This window comes from Haliotis rubra, unplaced genomic scaffold (genome assembly GCF_003918875.1).
Source record: "Haliotis rubra isolate DU_JTF1 unplaced genomic scaffold, ASM391887v1 Scf147, whole genome shotgun sequence".
In the NCBI taxonomy this organism is placed as follows: Eukaryota; Metazoa; Mollusca; class Gastropoda; order Lepetellida; family Haliotidae; genus Haliotis; species Haliotis rubra.
In genome coordinates this window covers 1154099-1177241 of record NW_025765414.1, presented here as the reverse complement: position 1 = coordinate 1177241, position 23143 = coordinate 1154099, and the positions used below count along the sequence as shown (strand labels likewise).

At 40.7% G+C, this 23143-nt stretch overlaps 1 protein-coding gene across 1 annotated transcript in view; it reads right to left on the bottom strand.

The window, feature by feature from the left end:
- Nucleotides 1-23143, bottom strand: part of LOC124269752 (tachykinin-like peptides receptor 99D) — a 145536-nt gene that overhangs the window by 26760 nt on the left and 95633 nt on the right. The window contains exon 2 of the mRNA XM_046704781.1: nt 1066-1166. Within this exon, the coding sequence (XP_046560737.1) occupies nt 1066-1166 (101 nt within the window). The remainder of the gene's footprint in view (nt 1-1065; nt 1167-23143) is intronic.

The following is a 23143-nucleotide window of genomic DNA, read 5'->3' as shown; positions in this document are numbered from 1 at the left end:
GAGGCATTTGGAGTGAATGAGTGAGTGAGTATGGTTTTACGCTGCTTTTAGCAATATTCCAGCAACACCACGGCGGGGGACACCAGAAATGGGCTTCACACATTGTACCCATGTGGGGAATCGAACCCGGGCCTTTGGCGTGACGAGCGAACACTTTAACCACTCGGCTACCCTACAGCCCTTGTAGTCAGAAAGGATAAGACATGTGGAGGAACATTTTTGTGTTCATCAGTTATTTGATAACGGTGTTAGCAGCTACACCGACACGTCGCTCCTCATTGCAATAAAGAAGTTGTTCTTCCATACATCTAGTTTTCCTTATGACGTCACCACTTGTTTATAGCGTTACCGTCGTCATGAAAAGAAAAAGGTTGATCTTAATGACATCTGCTGGTGTGCTGACAATTCAAATATTCCTCATCTTAAAATGACAATGAATAGATCTACTCGAAAATCGCAATTAATGACAACATGAAATACAATATCACAAAACGAATGTAACAGAATATTAAATAATCGTAAAATGAATGTAATAGAATTATCATAAAAGAAAATACATTATTGAATTATCGTAAAATGAATGCAATAGGATTATCATAAAAGAAAATACATTATTGAATTATCGTAAAATGGTCAATGCAATAGGATTATCAATAAAAGAAAATACATTATTGAATTATCGTAAAATGGTCAATGCAATAGGATTATCAATAACAAGAGGTGAGGTGAAATGGGGTTTAACGTCACACTTATTTCGCTCATATGACGGCGTGCATGCGTGTGTATATGTGTCTGCTTGTACTAGCCCAGACATAAGCTGGTTTTATAGTGCGCAGTTAAGCATGAATACCCAACTCAGACACATTATACTAACTTCGAGCCGACCAGTCCTTGTACCCATTAATGCCGAGCGCCAGGCAGGGACCAACAAGTACCACATTTTAACGTCTTTTGGTATGACGCGGTCGGGGATCGAACCCGCGACCTTCGCCTCTCCGGGCGAACACTCTAATATGAAGAAAATTAATATGAATTCAATATAAGGTATCCCGTAGATGTACTCACTCATTGATAATGGGATATGTGATAGCTAGGAGGTTATAGGTCTGGAGCGGGAGCCAGCATAACACAAACAGGCACACCACGATGATCAGCATCTTCACCACCTGAAACAAAGGGAGACAACTATCAGACACAAGGGGAGATAACTCCTATAGGATCGTTACATATTTTATGTTTTGTTTGTTTTCAACGTCAAACTCAGCAATATTCCAGCTATATGACGGCGGTCTGGAATCGCATTTAGAAAACGATGACATGCAATGGGCCATCGGGTCTGGACCAGACAATCCAGTGATCAACAGCATGAGCATCGATCTTCGCAATTGGGATACGATGGCATGTGTCAACCAAGTTAGCGAGCCTGACCACCCGATCCCGTTAGTCGCCTCTCACAACTACCGATTCTAATCCGTATCTTCACGGTTTACATACATTATGAAGAAGAATATTGCGAGATATCGACAATAATAATTAAGATGTAAGAATTAATCTTTTCAAAATGAATGAAAATATGTCGAACATCTACAAAACACGCATACACATGTATATACATATAAAAATAAGTTAAATCCAGGTTAGGTATAACGCGTTTCTGCAGAAAGAATGTATTGAATTTCATTCACCGATGATATAACACGAAACATGGTTATTACATAAATAGTAGCTGGTATTTTAATATACTGTGATAGTTTTAATGGTTTTAATGACAATAAAAATATATTACATCTTATCCATCCCTAATGTGTGTTTTATTGCTTCCAAGACCTGCCATTTTATGTATGCATAAGCGTATGTATAGAATGCCTAATTCAGCTTTATATGCTATGTGCTTATATTTATTTATTATAACATTTATCGTTTTATACAATATTTTTTTATCTTTGTGTACATTATACAGAACTTAGTCTCTCATAACTCCTTATAGGAGTGGGGCGGTGGGGTAGCCTTGTGGTTAAAGCGTTGGCTCGTCACGCCGAGGATCCGGGTTCGATTCCCCACATGGGCGCAATGTGTTAAGCCCATTTCTGGTGTCCCCCGCCGTGATATTGCTGGAATATTGCTAAAAGCGGCGTAAAACTAAACTCAGTCAGTCAGTCCTTATAGCAGTAGCTAAACCTTTATTGCTTTTTTGCACTGTATCTATTTCATATTGAGGTTAATAAAGAATCTGTCAGTCATTCTATAAAATGTCAACCTCAGATCCCGTTCGTCGCATGGGTTGCTGAAGACCACTGGTCCAATGGTGCCAGCAGAAGGGGGTCATTATTCGGTAGTGGGTGAATGGATATCAGCACAGCAATATTATGTCAAGGATACGAGAAATGGACTGCATGCATTGTAACCAAATGGGGAATCGAAACTGGGTTTGTCGTGACAAGCCAACGCTTTAACCACATGGCTACCCAATCTCCCAGGTAGACAGAGAATTTCTGTAAATACCAGGGTTCGTTAACACAAGCCATTCTGGAATCTTGCCAAAACACAAATGAAATGAAATTACAAGCTAACGAATAGTGAAGCACATTAACAAGATATTCCCCGAGTGAGATCATACAGGGCTGTAAAATTAATTTACATTTATTTGAGTATTGCCTAACAGACAACACTATCGGCCTCAGCGACACTTCAGCAACCCCGATGTAGTCAGGCAGTCTCCCTGTATTATACTCAACACAGAAAATAACTTCAGAGCGAGTTCAATTCTCTCTGACACCCAGGTCAATATGGACAAGTTTCAAATTTGAAAATATTATTAAAAGTCTGGATCTTCGAGAGCCTGTGGATTCTTCGTTTTTAAGTACACAGTGAATGGCCCCATTTCAGATTGGTTATTACAAATTGCCACAGATATTGATAAACCGTTTGACGGGGTAGTTTGCTTTTACGTTCTGACTGTATAAACTTGGTGGAACATTGAAGAAATTTGGCGGGGAGCTTTTTTTACGGTCTGATTCTTCCCTTGGACAAAAACTGAAAATAAATTGATTTTCGTGAAACGGTCATATTGGAAACGACATCTTGTCATCAGAAAAAAATCCTGAAAATATCGTTTTTGAAAGCAGTCGCCCAATTATCTTCTGTTCATGAAGCAGTAACCAGTATTTTTGATGCAAAAACATTGTCAAGAAGCTTGGTCATTGGAGAAACGAAATTCTAAATAAATAAATAAATATTTTGCTGATGTCTTAATACTGACTGTGTTCTGCAAAATGAAATCACGTTAATGTTTATTGTGAAAACTTATATTGTAAGCCTAGAAATTGATCGTAAAAGGCTGTCATTGACCAGAATAAATATTGGTATTGGAATATATGCCTTTCAAGGCAGAAATGTCAGAAAAACATAATTATATGTAAACACGAAACTTAAAGTGTGACTTACAAGATAATGTGTGTAACTATTCCGGGAAGCTGACGAAATAATGAATTCAACAAATAATGGGTTTAAACGCTCTCAACAGGGCAGCGTCCCTAAGCCTCGTCGTGATCGATGATTTCACAAAACACTCAAACAGCCCTTGCCTCTGCTTGTAGCAGATATTGTGGCTATGGAAAGGGATCTGTAGCTTTCATTTCCACCAAAATATAAACGTCTAAGCTTGGTTCCAACACGAAAGGTGACAAAACTGTAATACTCTTTCAAGTTTAAGTTGGAGTTCAAGCACGCGTTTACACATTCAGCCCATGATAGTCAGGTTCCTGAGGACGTTTTCAGTTTAAAAAAGACATTTTGTAAGTGAGTCAGTGAGTTTAGTTTTACGCCGCACTCAGCAATATTCCAGCTATATGGCGGCGGTCTGTACATAATAGAGTCTGGACCAGACAATCCAGTGATCAACATCATGAGTATTGATCTGCGCAATTGGGAACCGATGACATGTGTCAACCAAGTCAGCGAGCCTGACCACCGATCCCGTTAGTCGCCTCTTACGACAAGCATGGGTTATTGAAGATCAATTCTAACCCGGACCTTCACGGGTTGACATTTTATAAAGAAGTAGGATAATTACATGGACACATAGTATATTGCGACACCTAGTTATTCCGGAATGGCCATCCGAATGATTACTGTTATGGATCGTCTTTCCAACAACATCAGGTGAATCTGGTGCCACTGGTGTGCCTATAGGACACTGATTTATGTAGCTGTAATGACCCAACAAATAGTGTTGACAACTTGTTTGGGTATTGCAGTAACACGAGCTCCCGTTACCCGTGAAGATCCGGGTTAATCCTTGATCTTCTGCAACTAAGGCTTGTCGTAAGAGGCGACTTATGGGATCGGGTGGTCAGACACGAGTATTTTCAGACCCCCGCCATTTAGCAGGCATATTGCCTAGCGCGGCATTACACTAAAACAACCCGATGTCTCTGGACGTATTCCATTAACAATTTTTGGAGGAACTGTAATATTTAGACACAAAACAAGGAAACACCCTGCTTGACCAGATTGGTACCTTTAATAACGTGTAATGGTTTAATCAACAGAGTTCACATAGTAATATTAATCCATTTGTACATAAACAACATGTAATCAATTTTAATTAACTAGTTCTAAAACGGCTTTCAAAGTTCGAGAGAGAACACGTATTTACCCTTAGTAAGTAAGACAGGCACATTTTGTTAGAGGAAACAGAAGTTGCTTAGCCAAATCTATTCGTTTCAGCCTGCTTGATGTCAGTGAGATGATTAGAGATTAGACATGGTAAAATAAGTCCTGAAACTTAATATCAAAGAACCAACGCCGTGTCTTATCAACCCATCAACATCAGAGAAGCAAAAACATGACATCACAGTCTGGTTCCAAATACACGTGTTGGATTGCTGCTGTCGTGATCAGTTTGTTGCGAGTCTATCAACAAACTAAACTAATTCAAACGGTTTGTTCGTACAAAAAGCGAAACCACATGCTATAAAAAGCAACATAAGTGTTTGTTAAAAGTAAAATTTGACTGATGTAATAAACTTTAAAGTAAAATTGCTATATTCAAAGACCTTATTTTTTACAGTCAGCTCTCTAAGTGCAGCTGTGGTCTGACTCAAAATATTGATAAGTCGAGAAAGCTGGATAAACAAGGCGATGAACAGATCTGTAGGTCTTCCTAACTACTTGAGTTTAACACCGGTGCACGTGAAGATCCGGGTGAGAAATCGTCTTCAGCAACCTATGCTTGTCATAAGAGACGACTAACGGGATCGGGTGGTCAGGCTCGCTGACTCGGTTGATTCATGTCATCGTATACCGATTGCGTGGATCGATGTTCATGATGTTGATCACTGGATTGTGTGGTCCAGATTCTTTTTTTTACAAGCTGGGATAATACTGAGTGCGGCGTTAAATAACTGATCTTTTCACGGTTACTTTTACTGACACTGTCACTTATTATGTTGTTAAAACTGAATTGAAGCTGTCACCAACACTGTCATTAATACTGACACTGTATCTAACACTGTCTAACACAGGCACTGTCGCTTATACTGTTCATAGCCCTACCTTCTTACAATCTACAATCAGTTGGTAAGCGGTGACAGGACCATAAGGAGACCTCGAGAATATCCGAGATGAAACGTTCCATGCGAGAAAGTGAGTGAGTGAGAGTTTAATTTTACGCCGCTTTTAGCAATAATCCAGCAACATCACGGCGGGGGACAACAGATATGGGCTTCACACATTGTACCCATATGGGAATCGAACCCGGTCTTCGGCGTGACGAGCGAACGCTTTTACCATCAGGCTACTCCACCGCCCCGTTCCATGCGAGAATTGCCTGTGTAAGCATACTTCTCTGTTTCCCTATCTTTCAAACCTCGGACTAATTGCCTTCATTTTCGAGGGGTAAGGAAATACCGCCAAAGACATATCGTTTGACAGCAAATTGCGTCAAAAAGCACAGCCGATTCGTGAAAAATGTTAAAAGTTTGAGACAAGCCATCTTTCTGTAGAAATCAGTTCTGACCTCTAGAAGCTCCAGGTTAGCACGACAATCCATCAATGGCTTCAGTGCACTAAAGGGCATGATTTAAAAACTTTGTTTTTCATGATACAAAGTGGGATGTATTAAGGAGAAGAGGGGAAATACCAAAGGGTTAGAGTTGATACCATAGATGAATTACAACACGGTTAGCTTGTAAAGGTCAGATCGTCTCAGTTTCAGATGTCAACTTAGTAAAAGAGTGTTCGTGAAAAAGTTTCGCCAAGTCTTGAAGTTGTCTGTAGATTGTGACAAGCTCTATCCATCTTCCACTTGGTGTTTAAGGTTAACGCCTGAAACACAAATTGAATGTGGTATGACTGGATGTGGGTGGAAATGATGTTGGGGATGTTGAATGTTGGTTCGGTGCTGGATGAGTCAGTATGCTTAATGGTGAGGATGTGGATCATGGTTATGTGAGCACGGTTATGGTTGTGGCTTAGACTTTGGGTGTTGACATCATCGTTGGTTTTGATGGACTTGTGGATGTTTGCGTAGGTGTGGATGTTGGCGTGAATGTATATGGATGTTGATGTGAATGTGGATGTAATGTTGATGTGAATGTAGATATGGATATTGATGTGAATGTGGATGTGAATGTGTGAATGTAATGTAGGTGTGAATATATGGATGATGTATATGGATGTTGATGTGAATGTGGATGTAATGTTGGTGTGAATGTAGATATGGATATTGGTGTGAATGTGGTGGATGATGTTGGTGTGAATGTGGATGATGTTGGTGTGAATGTAGATATGGATGTTGGTGTGAATATGGATGATGTCGGTGTGAATGATAATGATGGTTTGTGGTTGTACATGTGAATATGGTATGAATGTGGATGTGTATTATGTTCAAATACGGATGTGGATGTGAATGATGCGGATGGAATATGTGGATGTGGTGTGAATGTGGATCATGATATGGATGTAATGTTGATGTGAATGGATGGATGGAATGCTTGTGAATGTGGATGCGCAAGAATATTGGTGTGAATGTGTATATGGATGTTGATGTGAATGTGGATGCAATGGTTGTGTCTGTGGATGATGTGAAGGCCTGGATATTGGTGTGAATGCTGTGGAAATGGTTTGTGGTTGTACATGTCTATGGTACTGTGTTCAAATACGGATGTGGATGTGAATGAGGAATACTCATGCTGCATGGATGTGGATATGCTTGGGCGCAAGATCTGTCGGTTGTGTCTGTGAGTGCCTGGCTGGGAAAGGGTGGGATTGGAACAGGTTTAGGCGGAACTGCTTTGGGTGTTTGTACAGAGACAGAAGGAAAGGACTGCGCAAACTTTCCACCTTTTCCTCCACATAAGGTCACGACTCTATTATAGTGAATCCTTGGGAAGCTGAATATGGCGTAAGACTAAAAAAATCATGAAAGATCTGTACCAACGTATTTCTCATTCCAATACCAAACAAAATTGCTTTAATTGCTTCGAAAATTATTCCAATTATATTACAAATCGGTTTAATCTGGGAGGAACCATAATCAGCGTGAACCCATTATCGTATGTTTCTCACACGCATAACCTTCATATCCCAGCACAGAAAACCGCAGCGCCTTGAACGACTGGACCGCCATCGGCTAAAGTATCTCGCCATCGCCTAAAATATCTGAACGAAACCGACATCATCGGAAAACGTGTCCTTGACACGCTCCATACCAAACTCATTTCAACCGTGATGGCATCTCCCAACAGAATAATGTCATGACTAATACAGATTGTTATTTACATTCCACTCTGAAAACACGCAGCATTAATATTCCACACAATACTATAACGCATCACCCAAAGCAACGCAAACATCATTGTGTATGAATACAGAACATTCGCAAGAACGATTACCATTGTTAAGAAACCAACAGAAGAAAGCAGCCTAAAGACATACAATTTCCTCGGGGTTACCCCAGCCGATCAGTCTGTTGCATGCTCCGGCAACATAATTCCCCAAAATGAAAACCAATTATTGGCCGCTTCTAAACGTTTTAAGCTCTGAGACGCTTGCCGCTGAGAAGCCATGGAACGAATTTCAATGACCAACATCATATATATGCAGCCCCTTCTTTCCATTGAAGCTGAATTGTCTTTTGACAATTCAGCTTCAATGGAAAGGAGGGGTTCCATGCCAGTGGACTACAAAGCAAGTTTAAGACGATTAATTACAAACGTATTTGCTTAGAAAAATCATGAACCCTTGATTGCATTCCATACGGTTATTTTGGCCTGTAATGCAGTCAACGAAGCCAAGCAGAACTCGCTGAACAAAGCCCGGCGACAATAATCGTTAAATAAAAGTAGCGCACGAAACCCCCGGACCCGTGTAATTCAGTTAGGGGTTGTCGTGGCCGCTGAAAGCTTTGCGATCTGTTCGTAACTGGCGCAATCGTCAAGAAATCACGAGTCGGGCAAGGTTCATCATCCAGATCTAAAACCACGTCTAATTAGGTATGTTCCATGGTAGTTATTGGCCCGCTATGCAAACACGACCAGCGATCTGGACACCGCCGAGCCAATTCCCAGGGAAGTTCTTCGCAAAAATGGCATCCTCTGAGATTTTGGACAAATATTAGTTGTGGTCAGTTAGGATGACGGTTAAATATAGTGCCAATTCCCGCAATCAAGCCCCAGATTACGACCATGGCCTTCCTGAACACGAATAAGAAGATTGCAACGATGCTGCTCTGTCAAGTTCACGAGACCGTCGTGGAGCGATATCTTGTCAATAGCCCACTCGGTTTCGGCGTATGGTTGAAATGAGATCCATGGTATAAGAACGGTACTTAGTGTTGTCTTCCTGTCTGATGTTGATTATTTCTGTATCAGATATATACCATGAGCTTATGGACATAAACTGGACAAGGCTTTACGCTAAGCACGAATTTATTCCCACTGATATCATACCCAATCAGATTGCCGAGGCTTACCCGGTAATATGCAAGGATTGGACATTTCTTGTGTGGGGGGTTGGTTTGTCTGGGTGAAATCAAGATCACATGTACGACAGGTTTTAATATACTGATGGTAGACTTATGGCAATACAAAGGATATTAGAAGTGTTCTTTAAAACCGCATCAGAGAGAGCCCTTGGGATGCACATAAGGGATATAAGTTAAGCCAAATAGTGCCCAGTTTCATGACCTGGGTTCACTCAGAGTAATCCGGTGCTCACAGAAAAACAATTTTGAGTCCTTATTCTTAGGAATGAATGAGTATGGTTGTACGCCGCTTTTAGCAATATTCAAGAAATATCATGGCAGGGAACACCAGAAATTGGCTTCTCGCATTGTACCCATGTGTGGAATCAAACTCGGGTCTTCAGCATGACGCTTTAACCACTAGGCTACCCGGCCGCCCCTTATTCTTTGACAATATGAATCCCCAATGTGGACCCTGTGCTAAACTGCAGACACGTTATAATTCCAAGTAATTATGTTTACTCGTGCTTCAGACATGCTTAGCAATCAACACTGTGATCAAGAGAACCACACTCACGTCACCGCATATTTGTTTTATTCGTAGGTGTAATGTTTCTTATGGAATAATAGCTTTAAAGATATGTACCAAGAACACAAAAACACAACGCCGAAACGTGTATTATATAATTCAAGGAACGCTGAAGCTCCGTGAAGGAAACACACAAATTGCTTTGGGGTTTCAAGAGATTGATTAATCATCTGACAATTTCCAGATGTAAAACTGGGCCCATAAGCAAGCAAAGACCGCACAGCCATGTCGGTTCCCTCCACGACCAAGGTCACAGAGTGCGAACCGGAAGCGGAAATAGTTATGGGTGTTTTTCATGGCTCCTTTACGCTCACCCGAACGTGTTGTATGTACACAAGCCATCAACCTGTCACACCGTTGATTCATTGATTGCTGAACACCCACTAAAGCTGTTAGATACACAGGAATGTACACACTTACTGTTTTAAGACGCGGTAGCTGTCTTAGGCTGCCACATGACCTGAACATTGTTTGCGTTGAAACGTTTTGAGAAAATCGACCGGCAATGTTTTCTTGATACGAACGAGGGATTCCTAAAGGCCTGAGTGAGAATGCGTGTATTCCGCAGAAATAGATTCATTGAACTGTCGCGTTTGATTATTTGCACCCTTGTTGAAATTGACATTTCGTGCAAATATGTCGATCGTTAGGGTTGACAATGGCATAGTCTTATTTTTATCATTGTGTTGGGTATTCTTTCATTAAGCGCATAATGGGACTTAAGTCCATTGTGCTCAATAACTTTTGGAAGAAAAGAGCAATAATGATAATCCGCTTCAGAATAGATCATTCTTGTTTACTGAACTGTACAGGACCTGAGTTACTTTTGATAGAATAAGTATGTCAACAAATATTTATGGATTCATGATCGTAATAACTCACGTGCATAGTAACAGACATTGTATTAATTTGTTGGTGGTGTTTGTGTTGAAGAATTTCGATTTTGGACAGTTTGACCTTAATCTTTATGATGGAAAATATCTTGGAACGACCATCGTCTGTATGTAGTATCATCTGATGAAGCTAGGAGATTAAATTTACTTTATGCTTACATGGAATTTAATTTAATAGTTGTAATCAAGGGGAATGTTATCCCCAAGGAATATTGTATACCATCCGCCCCAACACCTGTTTTAGACATTTATGTCTACAATATAACTCTCTCCACAAGACCCGTGAAGGTCCGGGTTAGAATGAACCTTCAGTAACCCATGCTTGTCGTAAAAGGCGACTAACGGGATCGGGTGGTCAGGCTCGCTGGCTTGGTTGACACATGTCATCGGTTCCCAATTGCGCAGATCGATATTAATGTTGTTGATCACTGGATTGTCTGGTCCAGACTCGATTATTTACAGACCGCCGCCATATAGCTGGAATATTGCTGAGTGCGGCGTAAAACTAAATTTACTCACTCACTCTCTCCACAATCTTCAGAACTCTCCTAAAAAGACTGAGTCCCACTATATCATAATAATTAGAAAATCACTGTCAGGTTGCCGTTGGGGTAGCCTAGTGGTTAAAGCGATCGCTCGTCACGCCGCACAGCTGGGTTCGTTTTCGTGTGAAGCCCACTTCTGGTTTACCCCGGTGTAATATTGCTAAAATCTGCGTAAAACTAAAGATGTTCACTAAAAGGTTAGCGTATCCTGTCGTCATGGGTGAGTAAGTTTTAGTATTACGCCGCACTCAGAAATATTCCAGCTGTATGGCGGCCCCAACATCCATGAACTGTTATGGACATTGTTGTCTACAGCAAACTAGTACGGTAATAATGAACTCAAAGGGCTCGCGTATTTTAATTCGTTGTAACCGTAATTCTTTTTGGGGGGCATTTCGACCAAGAAAAAAATTCATATATTAACAATTGAAAGTAAAACGCACCAAAGGCGATAATCGAAATGCACCGTCTCAGCAGAGGGTATATAAGCGTTGGCATGACTACCTTAAAAACCCTGCACTTGTAGAGGGGATGGGTAATGGCCATAGTGATAAGATGATTACTTGAAATTAAGAAGTGATGATTGTAGGGGATAGTGTGCCTCAGGGAGTTCAGTTAGTAAACAGTGTGAAACACCTCGGGCTTTCCCCCCATGTTTCACTTATACGCTGTGGCTAAATAACAGACTGTTCAAAACAGCGTAACCCTTTCTTCTTTAACCCATGCATGCCGTAAGAGGCTGCTATAGCCACACTTTTTTATTACTTGGTTTACGGGTCCGCCCACTATAATTTGTGCTAAAGTTGAAAATAATTCAATTTCACCATATTTGAAATACCGCCGATAAATAAAGTCCAAATAAATATGTTTAAAATCTACTTTATTGAAATCGACTTTCTATTTCGAATTTAGCATAGGTGCAAAACAAAAGTTTAAATAATGAAACAAATAAAATCGCCAAATTACCGTTACCGAGTGAACATGCTGTTTTTTAAAACTCTATTATAGTAGGAAATGAGAACATCTGAATGGCTGATGGTATATTCTGTTATTTTTTTTAAACAGCCTACTTGTGGTGAAAACCCTCAGGGGAAAATTCTGAAATAGCATTTTATTTTTTATTTACCACCTACCGACAGGAATATTGCTGTAAAAAATCCGTAAACCAAGTAATTAAAATAAGTGTGGCCTAAGAAGATCGGTGGTCTGGGCCCCATTTCACAAAGCAATCGTAGCGCTAAGGTGATCCTAACTCCCATGCTTTAACATAGATCTAGACTTACGACAGTCGTAGCGATATGATCGCTTTGTGAAACTGGCCCCAGCTCTCTAATATACAGATAAGATGAGTGAACAAGATAAACTGTGGCTTGAAATCTCAAGCATTGGTGCAATAGAGCTGGGAGTGAACCTGACTCAACCAACCTGACGAGGATGTGGTGTGCTGTCTTCTATCATGCATTCCATGTGACCCTTTGGATGACACTGACAACACCATCTACTCTTCTCTGGTCGTTCAAGGATTGTATAGACTGTGTAAATACACCAGATTTACCTTATCGTAAAGTGACTTAAAACCAAACTCATCTAATCCAGTGCTGCACCAATAACTCTAATGCATTCTTCTTTTTAAATAGCCCTCTTACTTAATGTACGCTTTCTGCCTGTCCGTGTTATTGTACTCTCCTATGGAGGAATAAAGAATATTATTAGTGAGTCAGTGAGTTTAGTTTAACGCCGCACTCTGCAATATTCCAGCTATATGGCGGCGGTCTGTAAATAATCGAGTCTGGACCAGACAATCAAGTGATCAACAGCATGAGCAACGATCTCCGCAATCGGGAATCGATGACATGTGTCAACCAAGCCAGCGAGCCTGACCACCCGATCCCGTTAGACGCCTCTTACGACAGGCATGAGTTACTGAAGATCAATTCTAACCCGGGCCTTCACGGGTTAATTCCCAGGCTACCGTCTTATAGTTTGAGCACTGCGGCGTTCAACAACATACAAATCAAAGTGGTGGAAAACCGCTTACCCACTTATCAAAACAAGTCACCAGACTTCACAGCCAATTAGCGCTCACTTAAGACTTTGAGTACTGTCTTGTAACAATTGGCAGCATAAGGACAAAGAAAGCGTACGCTTCTTAACAGAAATACAGATGAGACATGCACACTCAGCATCTGGCTAATATCAAGCATTCCTGACGAACGAACAACACTTGACTTGGCGTAAATAGAGGAACACGATGCTAGTAGGTGTTACCAATCAGTCTACTTCGGCACGTGGCCATCCACAAGTAAACAGATTGGAAGTCAGCAGGTGTCAAGCGAAGCTACTGTTACCCTTATAGAGGTCACGACGCGATGCACTTTCATGTTATTCCGGCAGCTCTAAGGCTCATTCCTTTCCTTTTGAAACACGGGTAAATGAAGCCTCTTGACTCGGAAAGCCGTGTAGAGAAATTAGATCCAGTGGCTAGAGACCCGGATGTGCCATATATTGGTCATATATGCTTGTACTTCTGAGTTTGTTTTTTTCAAAGGTCAGGGTCACTTGGTATATCTTGATGATGTTATGTCTGTCTGTGTTGCTGTTTAAGTTTTATCTTTGCATCATCTTGCGTTTACACGGTGAGGGGTAAAATGATGTTTTCGTTGGGACAGCAATCTGATTTTAGATTCTCTTTGAATGTGTAATAAACATGAGTTCGCCTCAGTCCAATAGGACATCTGAGAGCAGTAGTTTCTTGCGCGTGACTATCCCCAATGTACGGAATTCTTGCGTTTTCGTAATCTCATCTGACATAACACATCCTGGCGCATTACTCAACATTTTCCCAACATTTTGTCGATAAATAATATTAGCCGCTCCTGGGAACCAAACTGGCGACAGTAAGCTTACATGTCATGTTTTCAAATTGATTCCGTTTATATTGGCATCTAAATTCATCAAAGTTTGTTCCGAATGTCTGTTCAATATCATGAAAATGACACCCTGATAGAAGTAAACCGTATATGAACCCTAGGCGAACTTTTGACAGCCAGGACACCCGGATTCTTAACCCAATCAGATGTCAGCTTTGCAATAAGATTCGGTTTGCTTTAGTTACCACCTACATTCGACCTGTGAAGATCCGGGTAAGAATTGGTTTTCGGCAACCCATGCTTGTCGTAAGAGGCGACTAACGGGATCGGGTGGTCAGGGCTCGCTGACTTGGTTGACACATTGTATCCCAATTGCGTAGAACGATGCTCATGTTTTTTGTCACTGGATTGTCTGGTCCAGACTCGATTATTTACTGACTGTCGTCATCTAGCTGGAATGTTGCTGAGTGCGGCGTAAAACAGCAATCAACCCTTCATTTGTAAATTTGGATGTGTACAAATGAAAAGTTAACCCATACAGAACAGAAATGCTGCTTCGACGATGCTCGGTTTTGTCGCGCTATGTCGCTCAGGACCCGTGAAGATCCGGGTTAGAATTGATCTTCAGCAACCCATGCTTGTCGTAAGAGGCGACTAACGGGATCGGGTGGTCAGGCTCGCTGACTTGGTTGACACATGTCATCGGTTTCCAATTGCGCAAATCGATCGATGCTTGATCCCTGGATTGTTCCAGATCCGATTATTTACAGACCGCCTCCATAAAGCTGGAATATTGCTGAGTGCGGCGTTAAACTAAACTCACTCACTCACTATATTTCATTATATTTTATGATTATATTTTATGAACAATATATTTTCTGTAAAATATGTTCATTTTAGAGACTAGATATTAGTCTACGGTCACCCGCACCGAAGCTGTAGAAGCCTCGACGCCGATTGGCTGATAAGAAAGTATGAGACCATCCCAAAGGGATCTTGCCACAGAAAAAACGAGCATTTAAATGAGAACGAATGTATGTTAATCATACGTTGAACCGTCTTTTTCGCTGCGGGATATGGTGTAACACGGTTTGCAGCGAAATCAAGCAATATTACTACTCCATTACTGCCCGTGGTATATTTAACCAGCAGAGATAACGGTAACGTTTCAACTGCACGTGAAACAAGTACAAAGATGCAGCTTAGGGACATCGGATTTTGTCACATGACACAAAAATATTTCAAATATTGATGTTAATTCTAAGATCTTTAACAAAACCTTCATTTTCAAATTCAAACACTAATTCTCCGTAATGAGAAACAGAAAACAAACACAAAGCGCATCAGCTGAATGACAGCCATATATAATAGGAAGATTGTTAGTTCGCAGGCCCTCCAGTAAAACTCACACTTAATTAAAGGAGGAATACAGTTCAAACCGAATATTTTGACAAGCTTTATCGGAAAAGTAGTATGCCCTTGGCAGAATTGTAGCGGTTAGGTTGTGATTGCGAGGAATGAGTTTTCTTTCTTATTACGAAACCGATGATGGCTATCAACGAAAGGTTGAGATGTAGGATCCGTGAGCTTAACCCTTGTCATTAACAGGCGCGGGTAGCTTTGATGTTAGAACTCCTGAACAGGCTTTTAAGAAAAAACACAATCCCCATGCCAATCATTGTCCAAATATCTGCAAAGTAGTCCTGTGAAATATTTCTTTAAACGAAAAACGATTCAATGTGAAACGCGTGGAAGTTGAAAATGACAAATTGGGATATGGTGTTGAAGTGCATATTGTCATCAAGTGTTGAAATAATGGGGCATTATCATATCGAGCGCAATGACGCTCATGTGGAAGACGTTGGCAGCGTCGTCGGTGTATTTAATGCCGTTGATGACGTTGACCAGACTGTTAAGTCTAGTTCTTGGTGCGTTATATGATAGAACTTGGTACTAATCGTGGCAGTAATAGCGCTGTCTGGACACGTCATCATTAATTAACGCTGTGGTGAGATCTTGACATCTTAGTGTAGTGCATGGGGTAATACCGACATGAGAGATAAGTTTGAAGGGGGACTACATGTAAGATCATATATGTTAATAGTCTTGGGTAGAGTGATCCCAGATCATGCGGATGATTAGGAGGAAATGGAGGATTAGAGGATTGCAGTGAATAGTAAACGATATTGCCTTATCGCGGTGTTTTCATTGTTACTGGAGACCACTGATATACAGCGTATTGCTACATTGTGCATACCTCTGTTTATTGTCCGGACCGGGGGCGGTGGGGTAGCCTAGTGGTTAAAGCGTTCGCTCGTCACGCCGAAGACCCGGGTTCGATTCCCCATATGGGTACAATGTGTGAAGCCCATTTCTGGTGTCCCCCGCCGTGATATTGCTGGAATATTGCTAAAAGCGGCGTAAAACCAAACTCACTCACTCACTATTGTCCGGACTGACGGATCATTCCTATTCAGTAATGCCTCTTTAACCTTACAGTTTCCTAAATGTGCGGGCAGGATTAGCAGGGTTATTAAAGGAAGTAACGCCGCATAGTAACTGTATGGCGGATATAGGATTGATAATATTCTCATTAAATCGTGAGTGAGTGAGTGAGTGAGTATACTTTTACGCCGCTTTAAGGATTGTTCCAGCAATATCACGGCGGGGGACACCAGAAATGGGCTTCACACATTGAACCCATGTGGGGAATCGAACCCGGCCCTTCGCCGTGACGAGCCAACGCTTTAACCACTAGGTTCTAAATATGATCTAAATAATTCATGTATTAATTGTATTGTATATATCCTTTTGTATATATCTATCTATCCCTGTACATATAGTTTGTTTCACTTTTGCATGTAAGCACTGTAAATAGGAGAGGGTTTCACGAAGTTGGCATAACTTGTACCCAATCCATTCTCTTGAATGAATATGTTTAAATCAAATCAAATCAACCACTAGGCTACCCCACCGCCCTCTCAATAAAAAAGATGATGATGATGATGATGATGATGGTGGTGACAATTATGATGACGATGGCGACGACACTGTCGACGGCGATGACACAGATGATGATGATGGTGATGTGACGGTTAGATGATGGTCATCATCTTCATGATTTGACAAAGGGATAACCACACACTGTCTTTATACATTCTTCAGAAATCAATATCTAACAATGCTATTTTGTTCTCTGCTAGACAATTTAAAGGCATCTGAACCCACCCTCCTCGTTATTGATAAAGAAATATATATTTCCTGGTAAAAATATGTGTATATCATATCAGACACCTGTAGAGCATTTAAGTACGAGTTTGTTTCATTAACCCATTCAAACCCTTCCTCTCCCCTCGATCTCACCCCATAACGCTGTCACAGGGGCTGTCAAAATGTCTCATGACTTTACAACCCACGTGAAGATCCGGGTTAGAATTAGTCTTCAGCAACCCATGCTTGTCGTAAGAGGTGACTAACGGGTGGTCAGGCTCGCTGACTTGGTTGACACGTCATCGTATCCCAAGATGCCCATGATGCTGATGAAATGAACTGTCTGGTCAAGACTTGATTATTTACAGACCGCAGTGATATAGCTGGAATATTGCTGAGTGCGGAGTTAAACAATAAATATACTTATGACTTTACAAGAATACCGCCTCCGTTTGGACATCGTGTGACAATGAGGAGTCACATACTGGACATAAAATATTCATTGAAATTTCGACTCCTATTCATCATAAAACAAAATCAGATGTTTTCAAACAGAAAATACCATCTAATCAACCACCCACCTCCTTTCTCCCCAAGTATCAAATCAGTCAAATTGAAAGTGTACGAATCCAAGAATGACGCTTACAATGAACCGACGTCCAAAGATTTCTTACGGACATCGACGGCCAATCCTCAACACATGCCAACTTACAAAACAAGACTAAAGAAAATATTTAATCTAACCGACAACAGTTAAGGACATAGGATTTAACAAGAGCTTTCATTTAGCTTCCCTAAATCCACCGCCTTCTTGCATGAATACGAACATTTGGGAAGACTTTGATGTTCCGAAACAGAGTATTGCTTTTTAGATTGTCATGTAACCCATTTACGTGAATTAGAAGATCCCCTGACAAAATGAAATATTCGGATTGTGCTAACTTTGGAACTTTCTTCATTAAAATGCATTATCGGTTTTGCTTGTAATAACATGCTGAAATAGTCAGCCGCGTTGAGCTGAGATTATATTAGCCTGTATCTGAAGATCCTCTGTTAACATCGATGTACGAGGTGCGCTGTAAGCAGTAATCCAGCTTAATGTATTGGAAATGAAATGCCCTTGAGTTGAAGGTATTTGGGGCTATAAATGAAATTTCAATTTAACAATTTAAAAAACATATCAAGAATGTACGCACGTTACTACGATTCAATAACCACGATGGGAAATAGACTGACAAATCAAAAGAATAATATGCGCTGTTTCCATGAAAGAAAAAAACAACATGCTAGTGCATTGAAATATCTAAAACAGAATTCCGTTCCTTGAGTTTATTTGAATTTTATTATACTACATCCGATATTTGAAAAAAAGACTATAATTTAAAAGGAATTTTAAGTCATGTTCGGTCTTAACACGCAGTTAAATTTTTTGGGTTTAAATATTTATTGACGTTTAGGTCATGAACGGATTTCAAAGTCATCAGTTATTTCACTAAGTTTCATCTTTATATGAATGTCGTGAAATTTTATGATTATTAAAATTTTAGAGGTTATTTTTAAACATTTCCCATTATTCAAATGATTTCTCGAAAGAGTATATTACCAGAGAGTGGCTATTTATATTCAGCGAAACACTGTTAACAGAAAGGTGTTTTGTATAGAAAGCTTAGAAATGTTCTCAAAACGTTGAAAGGCGTCAAACGGTTGCTAAAACACAAATCACAACTAAGATACCTGTTATATATTAAACAGATCACCATCGATTCATCATTTCTGATTTGTTTTCTTTTTAGACACTGTCAAACACGGGAGTATACTTACTTTGGCACGGCGTTTATATCTTTGAAATCTGAGAAAGGTTCTAAATAATTACGTAATCCCTCCACCGGTTCTATTATTACATTAAACCGATTTGCAATCAGTGGCATTCAAGCCTTGTAAACAGTCATTTACTCTTGTCGTTTACTTTCACCATATTTGCGTTTTAGAGTGGTCATGATGCCGATCACTGAATTGTCTGGTCCAGACTCGATTATTTGCACATCGGTGCCACATAGTAGAAATATTTGTGGCTCTCACGAACGTACTAAATGCTCAACACCTATCTCATTGAGGTCTTCGTTCTATTTAAGTAAAATAAATTCTAAGCAGCATAAAATCTCATTTATTCACTCTCAAAGTACTAACTGATCACGACAGTACTAGATGATCTAGATCCTGATCCTCAAAGCGTTCGTAACGTTACGACCTATCGTAGCTCTATGTTATATCATTGGCTTACGAAAGACGTAGTGCTACGAATGTACTAGCTGATCTAGCTCCAGGTCCACAAAGCGTTTGTAACGTTACGACCTATCGTAGCTCTATGTTATATCATTGGCTTACGAAAGATGTAGTGCTACGAATGTACTAGCTGATCTAGCTCCAGGTCCACAAAGCGTTTGTAACGTTACGACCTATCGTAGCTCTATGTTATATCATTGGCTTACGAAAGACGTAGTACTACGAATGTACTTATAGCTGATCTAGATCCTGATCCTCAAAGCGTTCGTACCATTACGACCTATCGTAGCTGTATGTAATATCATTGGCGTACGAATGACGTAGTGCTACGAATGCTTTGCGGGTTGAGTCCCAGTGAGTGTCTCATTTGGGTTTTCATTCCATTTAAGTAAAATATTATTCAAAGCGGCATAAAATCTCACTCATTCTGTCTCAAAGACAGTAAAAAATGATCACGACAGTACTAAATGATCAGGACCTGTCTCATGTGAGTTTTCATTAAATCGAAGCGGCATAAAATCTCACTCATTCACTCACAAAGTGAGTGAGTATGATTTTACACCGCCTTTAGCAATATTTCAGCAATATCACGACAGGGGACACCGGAAACATGCTTCACACATTATACCATGTGGGAAATCGAACCGGGTTTTCGGCGTGACGAGCGAACACTTTAACCACTAGGCTACCCAACGCTCCCTCACTCACAAAGACAAATGTGGAACAAGGTGTATTCCACTGAACAGTGTAAGCAATAATGCGAGTTTCACGTTCTTCGGATAACGGCAGAAATACCATCGACTGGAATCCTAATTACATTACCTTAGCTGAATGCGGTCAAAACACTGCGGTGTCGGTATCCTATTGACGACTTCGATCACATTCTCAGAGAATAAAACGTGCAGTAAATATGGTATTGAAGCAGTTCCCTTGTGAGATGGTGTTTATTGGTCAAGTGGGTAAAGAGATTGCCAAAGGATTACTCCAGCCTTTGGTAATTATCCGTATTCATTAACCACCGACAGATAATTTGAGCTGCAAATGTAGCGTGCCCTGGACTGGGTCCCTCGGTGGCAATTGCGCTTATAAATGGAGAATTATTAAGAGTAGTATAATTAGTGAAGGTAATATTTATATGTTGTATATACCAAATGTTACTTTCATTATCCACCAGCTTTTTCAGCGTTGCGGGGAAACGTGGGAAACTCAGCGGACAATGTTTTTACAATTCCTGGCGGCTAATGACATGTAGAATATAGAATATGACTGACTGACTGACTGAGTTTGGTTTTACGCCGCTTTTAGCAATATTCCAGCAATGTCACGGCGGGGGACCCCAGAAATGGGCTTCACACATTGCACCCATGTGGGAAATCGTACCCGTCCCTTCGGCGTGACGAGCCAACGCTTTAACCACTAGGCCACCCCACCGCCCCATAGAATATGATACTCTGAGGTTGATGGCATCATTGGTTTGGTTGGGTCGGTTGTTGTTTAACGCCACACTGAGCAATATTGCAGCTATGCGGCGGCGGTATATAAATAATCAAAATCCAGACAATCCAGTGATCAACAGCATGAACATCGACTTACTTCGGATAAAATGACATGTCCCAACCAAATCTGGCCATCTGATCCCGTTAGTCGCCTCTTACGACAAACATGGATTGCTGAAGATCAATTCTAACCCGGTACTCTATTTAAGAAAGACCCTTATGACAAGAGTGATGTCAATACTGATGTTACCCTCTTCCGCGCCTTGGAACCCGTTTCGGAACTATTTCGATGTTTAAATATAAACATACGTATCAGTGTTTACGCCTGAATGGGTACTGTCATATATAAGGTTACTAATCAGTATTGGTATTTTCACCACCGTAGGTACTGGCATTGGTGTCACCACCGATAACAATATCACCTGTGGCTACTGGTATTAATATCAGTATTGGTATTTTCACCACCGTAGATACTGGCATTGGTGTCACCACCGATAACAATATCGCCTGTGGTTACTGGTATTAATATCAGTATTGGTATTTTCACCACCGTAGGTACTGGCATTGGTGTCACCACCGATAACAATATCGCCTGTGGTTACTGGTATTAATATCAGTATTTGTATTTTCACCACCGTAGGTACTGGCATTGGTGTCCCCACCGATAACAATATCACCTGTGGTTTCTTGTATTAATATCAGTATTGGTATTTTCACCACCGTAGGTACTGGCATTGGTGTCACCACCGATAACAAAATCACCTGTGGCTACTGGTATTAATATCAGTATTGGTATTTTCACCACCGTAGGTACTGGCATTGGTGTCACCACCGATAACAATATCACCTGTGGCTACTGGTATAATTATCAGTATTGGTATTTTCACCACCGTAGGTACTGGCATTGGTGTCACCACCGATAACAATATCACCTGTGGTTACTGGTATTAATATCAGTATTGGTATTTTCACCACCGTAGGTACTGGCATTGGTGTCCCCACCGATAACAATATCACCTGTGGCTACTGGTATTAATATCAGTATTGGTATTTTCACCACCGTAGGTACTGGCATTGGTGTCACCACCGATAACAATATCACCTGTGGCTACTGGTATTAATATCAGTATTGGTATTCTCACCACCGTAGGTACTCGCATTGGTGTCACCACCGATAACAATATCACCTGTGGCTACTAGTATAATTATCAGTATTGGTATTTTCACCACCGTAGGTACTGGCATTGGTGTCACCACCGATAACAATATCACCTGTGGCTACTGGTATTAAAATCAGTATTGGTATTTTCACCACCGTAGGTACTGGCATTGGTATCACCACCGATAACAATATCCCCTGTGGCTACTGGTATTAATATCAGTATTGGTATTTTCATCGCCGTAGGTACTGGCATTGGTGTCACCACCGATAACAATATCACCTGTGGTTACTGGTATTAATATCAGTATTTGTATTTTCACCACCGTAGGTACTGGCATTGGTGTCACCACCGATAACAATATCGCCTGTGGTTACTGGTATTAATATCAGTATTGGTATTTTCACCACCGTAGGTACTGGCATTGGTGTCACCACCGATAACAATATCACCTGTGGCTACTGGTATTAATATCAGTATTGGTATTTTCATCTCCTCTGGTATTGATATCAGTATTGGTATTTTCACCACCGTAGGTACTGGCATTGGTGTCACCACCGATAACAATATCACCTGTGGCTACTGGTATTAATATCAGTATTGGTATTTTCATCTCCTCTGGTATTGATATCAGTATTGGTATTTTCACCACCGTAGGTACTGGCATTGGTGTCACCACCGATAACAATATCACCTGTGGTTACTGGTATAATTATCAGTATTGGTATTTTCACCACCGTAGGTACTGGCATTGGTGTCACCACCGATACCAATATCCCCTGTGGCTACTGGTATTAATATCAGTATTTGTATTTTCACCACCGTAGGTACTGGCATTGGTGTCCCCACCGATAACAATATCACCTGTGGCTACTGGTATTAATATCAGTATTGGTATTTTCACCACCGTAGGTACTGGCATTGGTGTCACCACCGATAACAATATCGCCTGTGGTTACTGGTATTAATATCAGTATTGGTATTTTCACCACCGTAGGTACTGGCATTGGTGTCACCACCGATAACAATATCACCTGTGGCTACTGGTATTAATATCAGTATTGGTATTTTCATCTCCTCTGGTATTGATATCAGTATTGGTATTTTCACCACCGTAGGTACTGGCATTGGT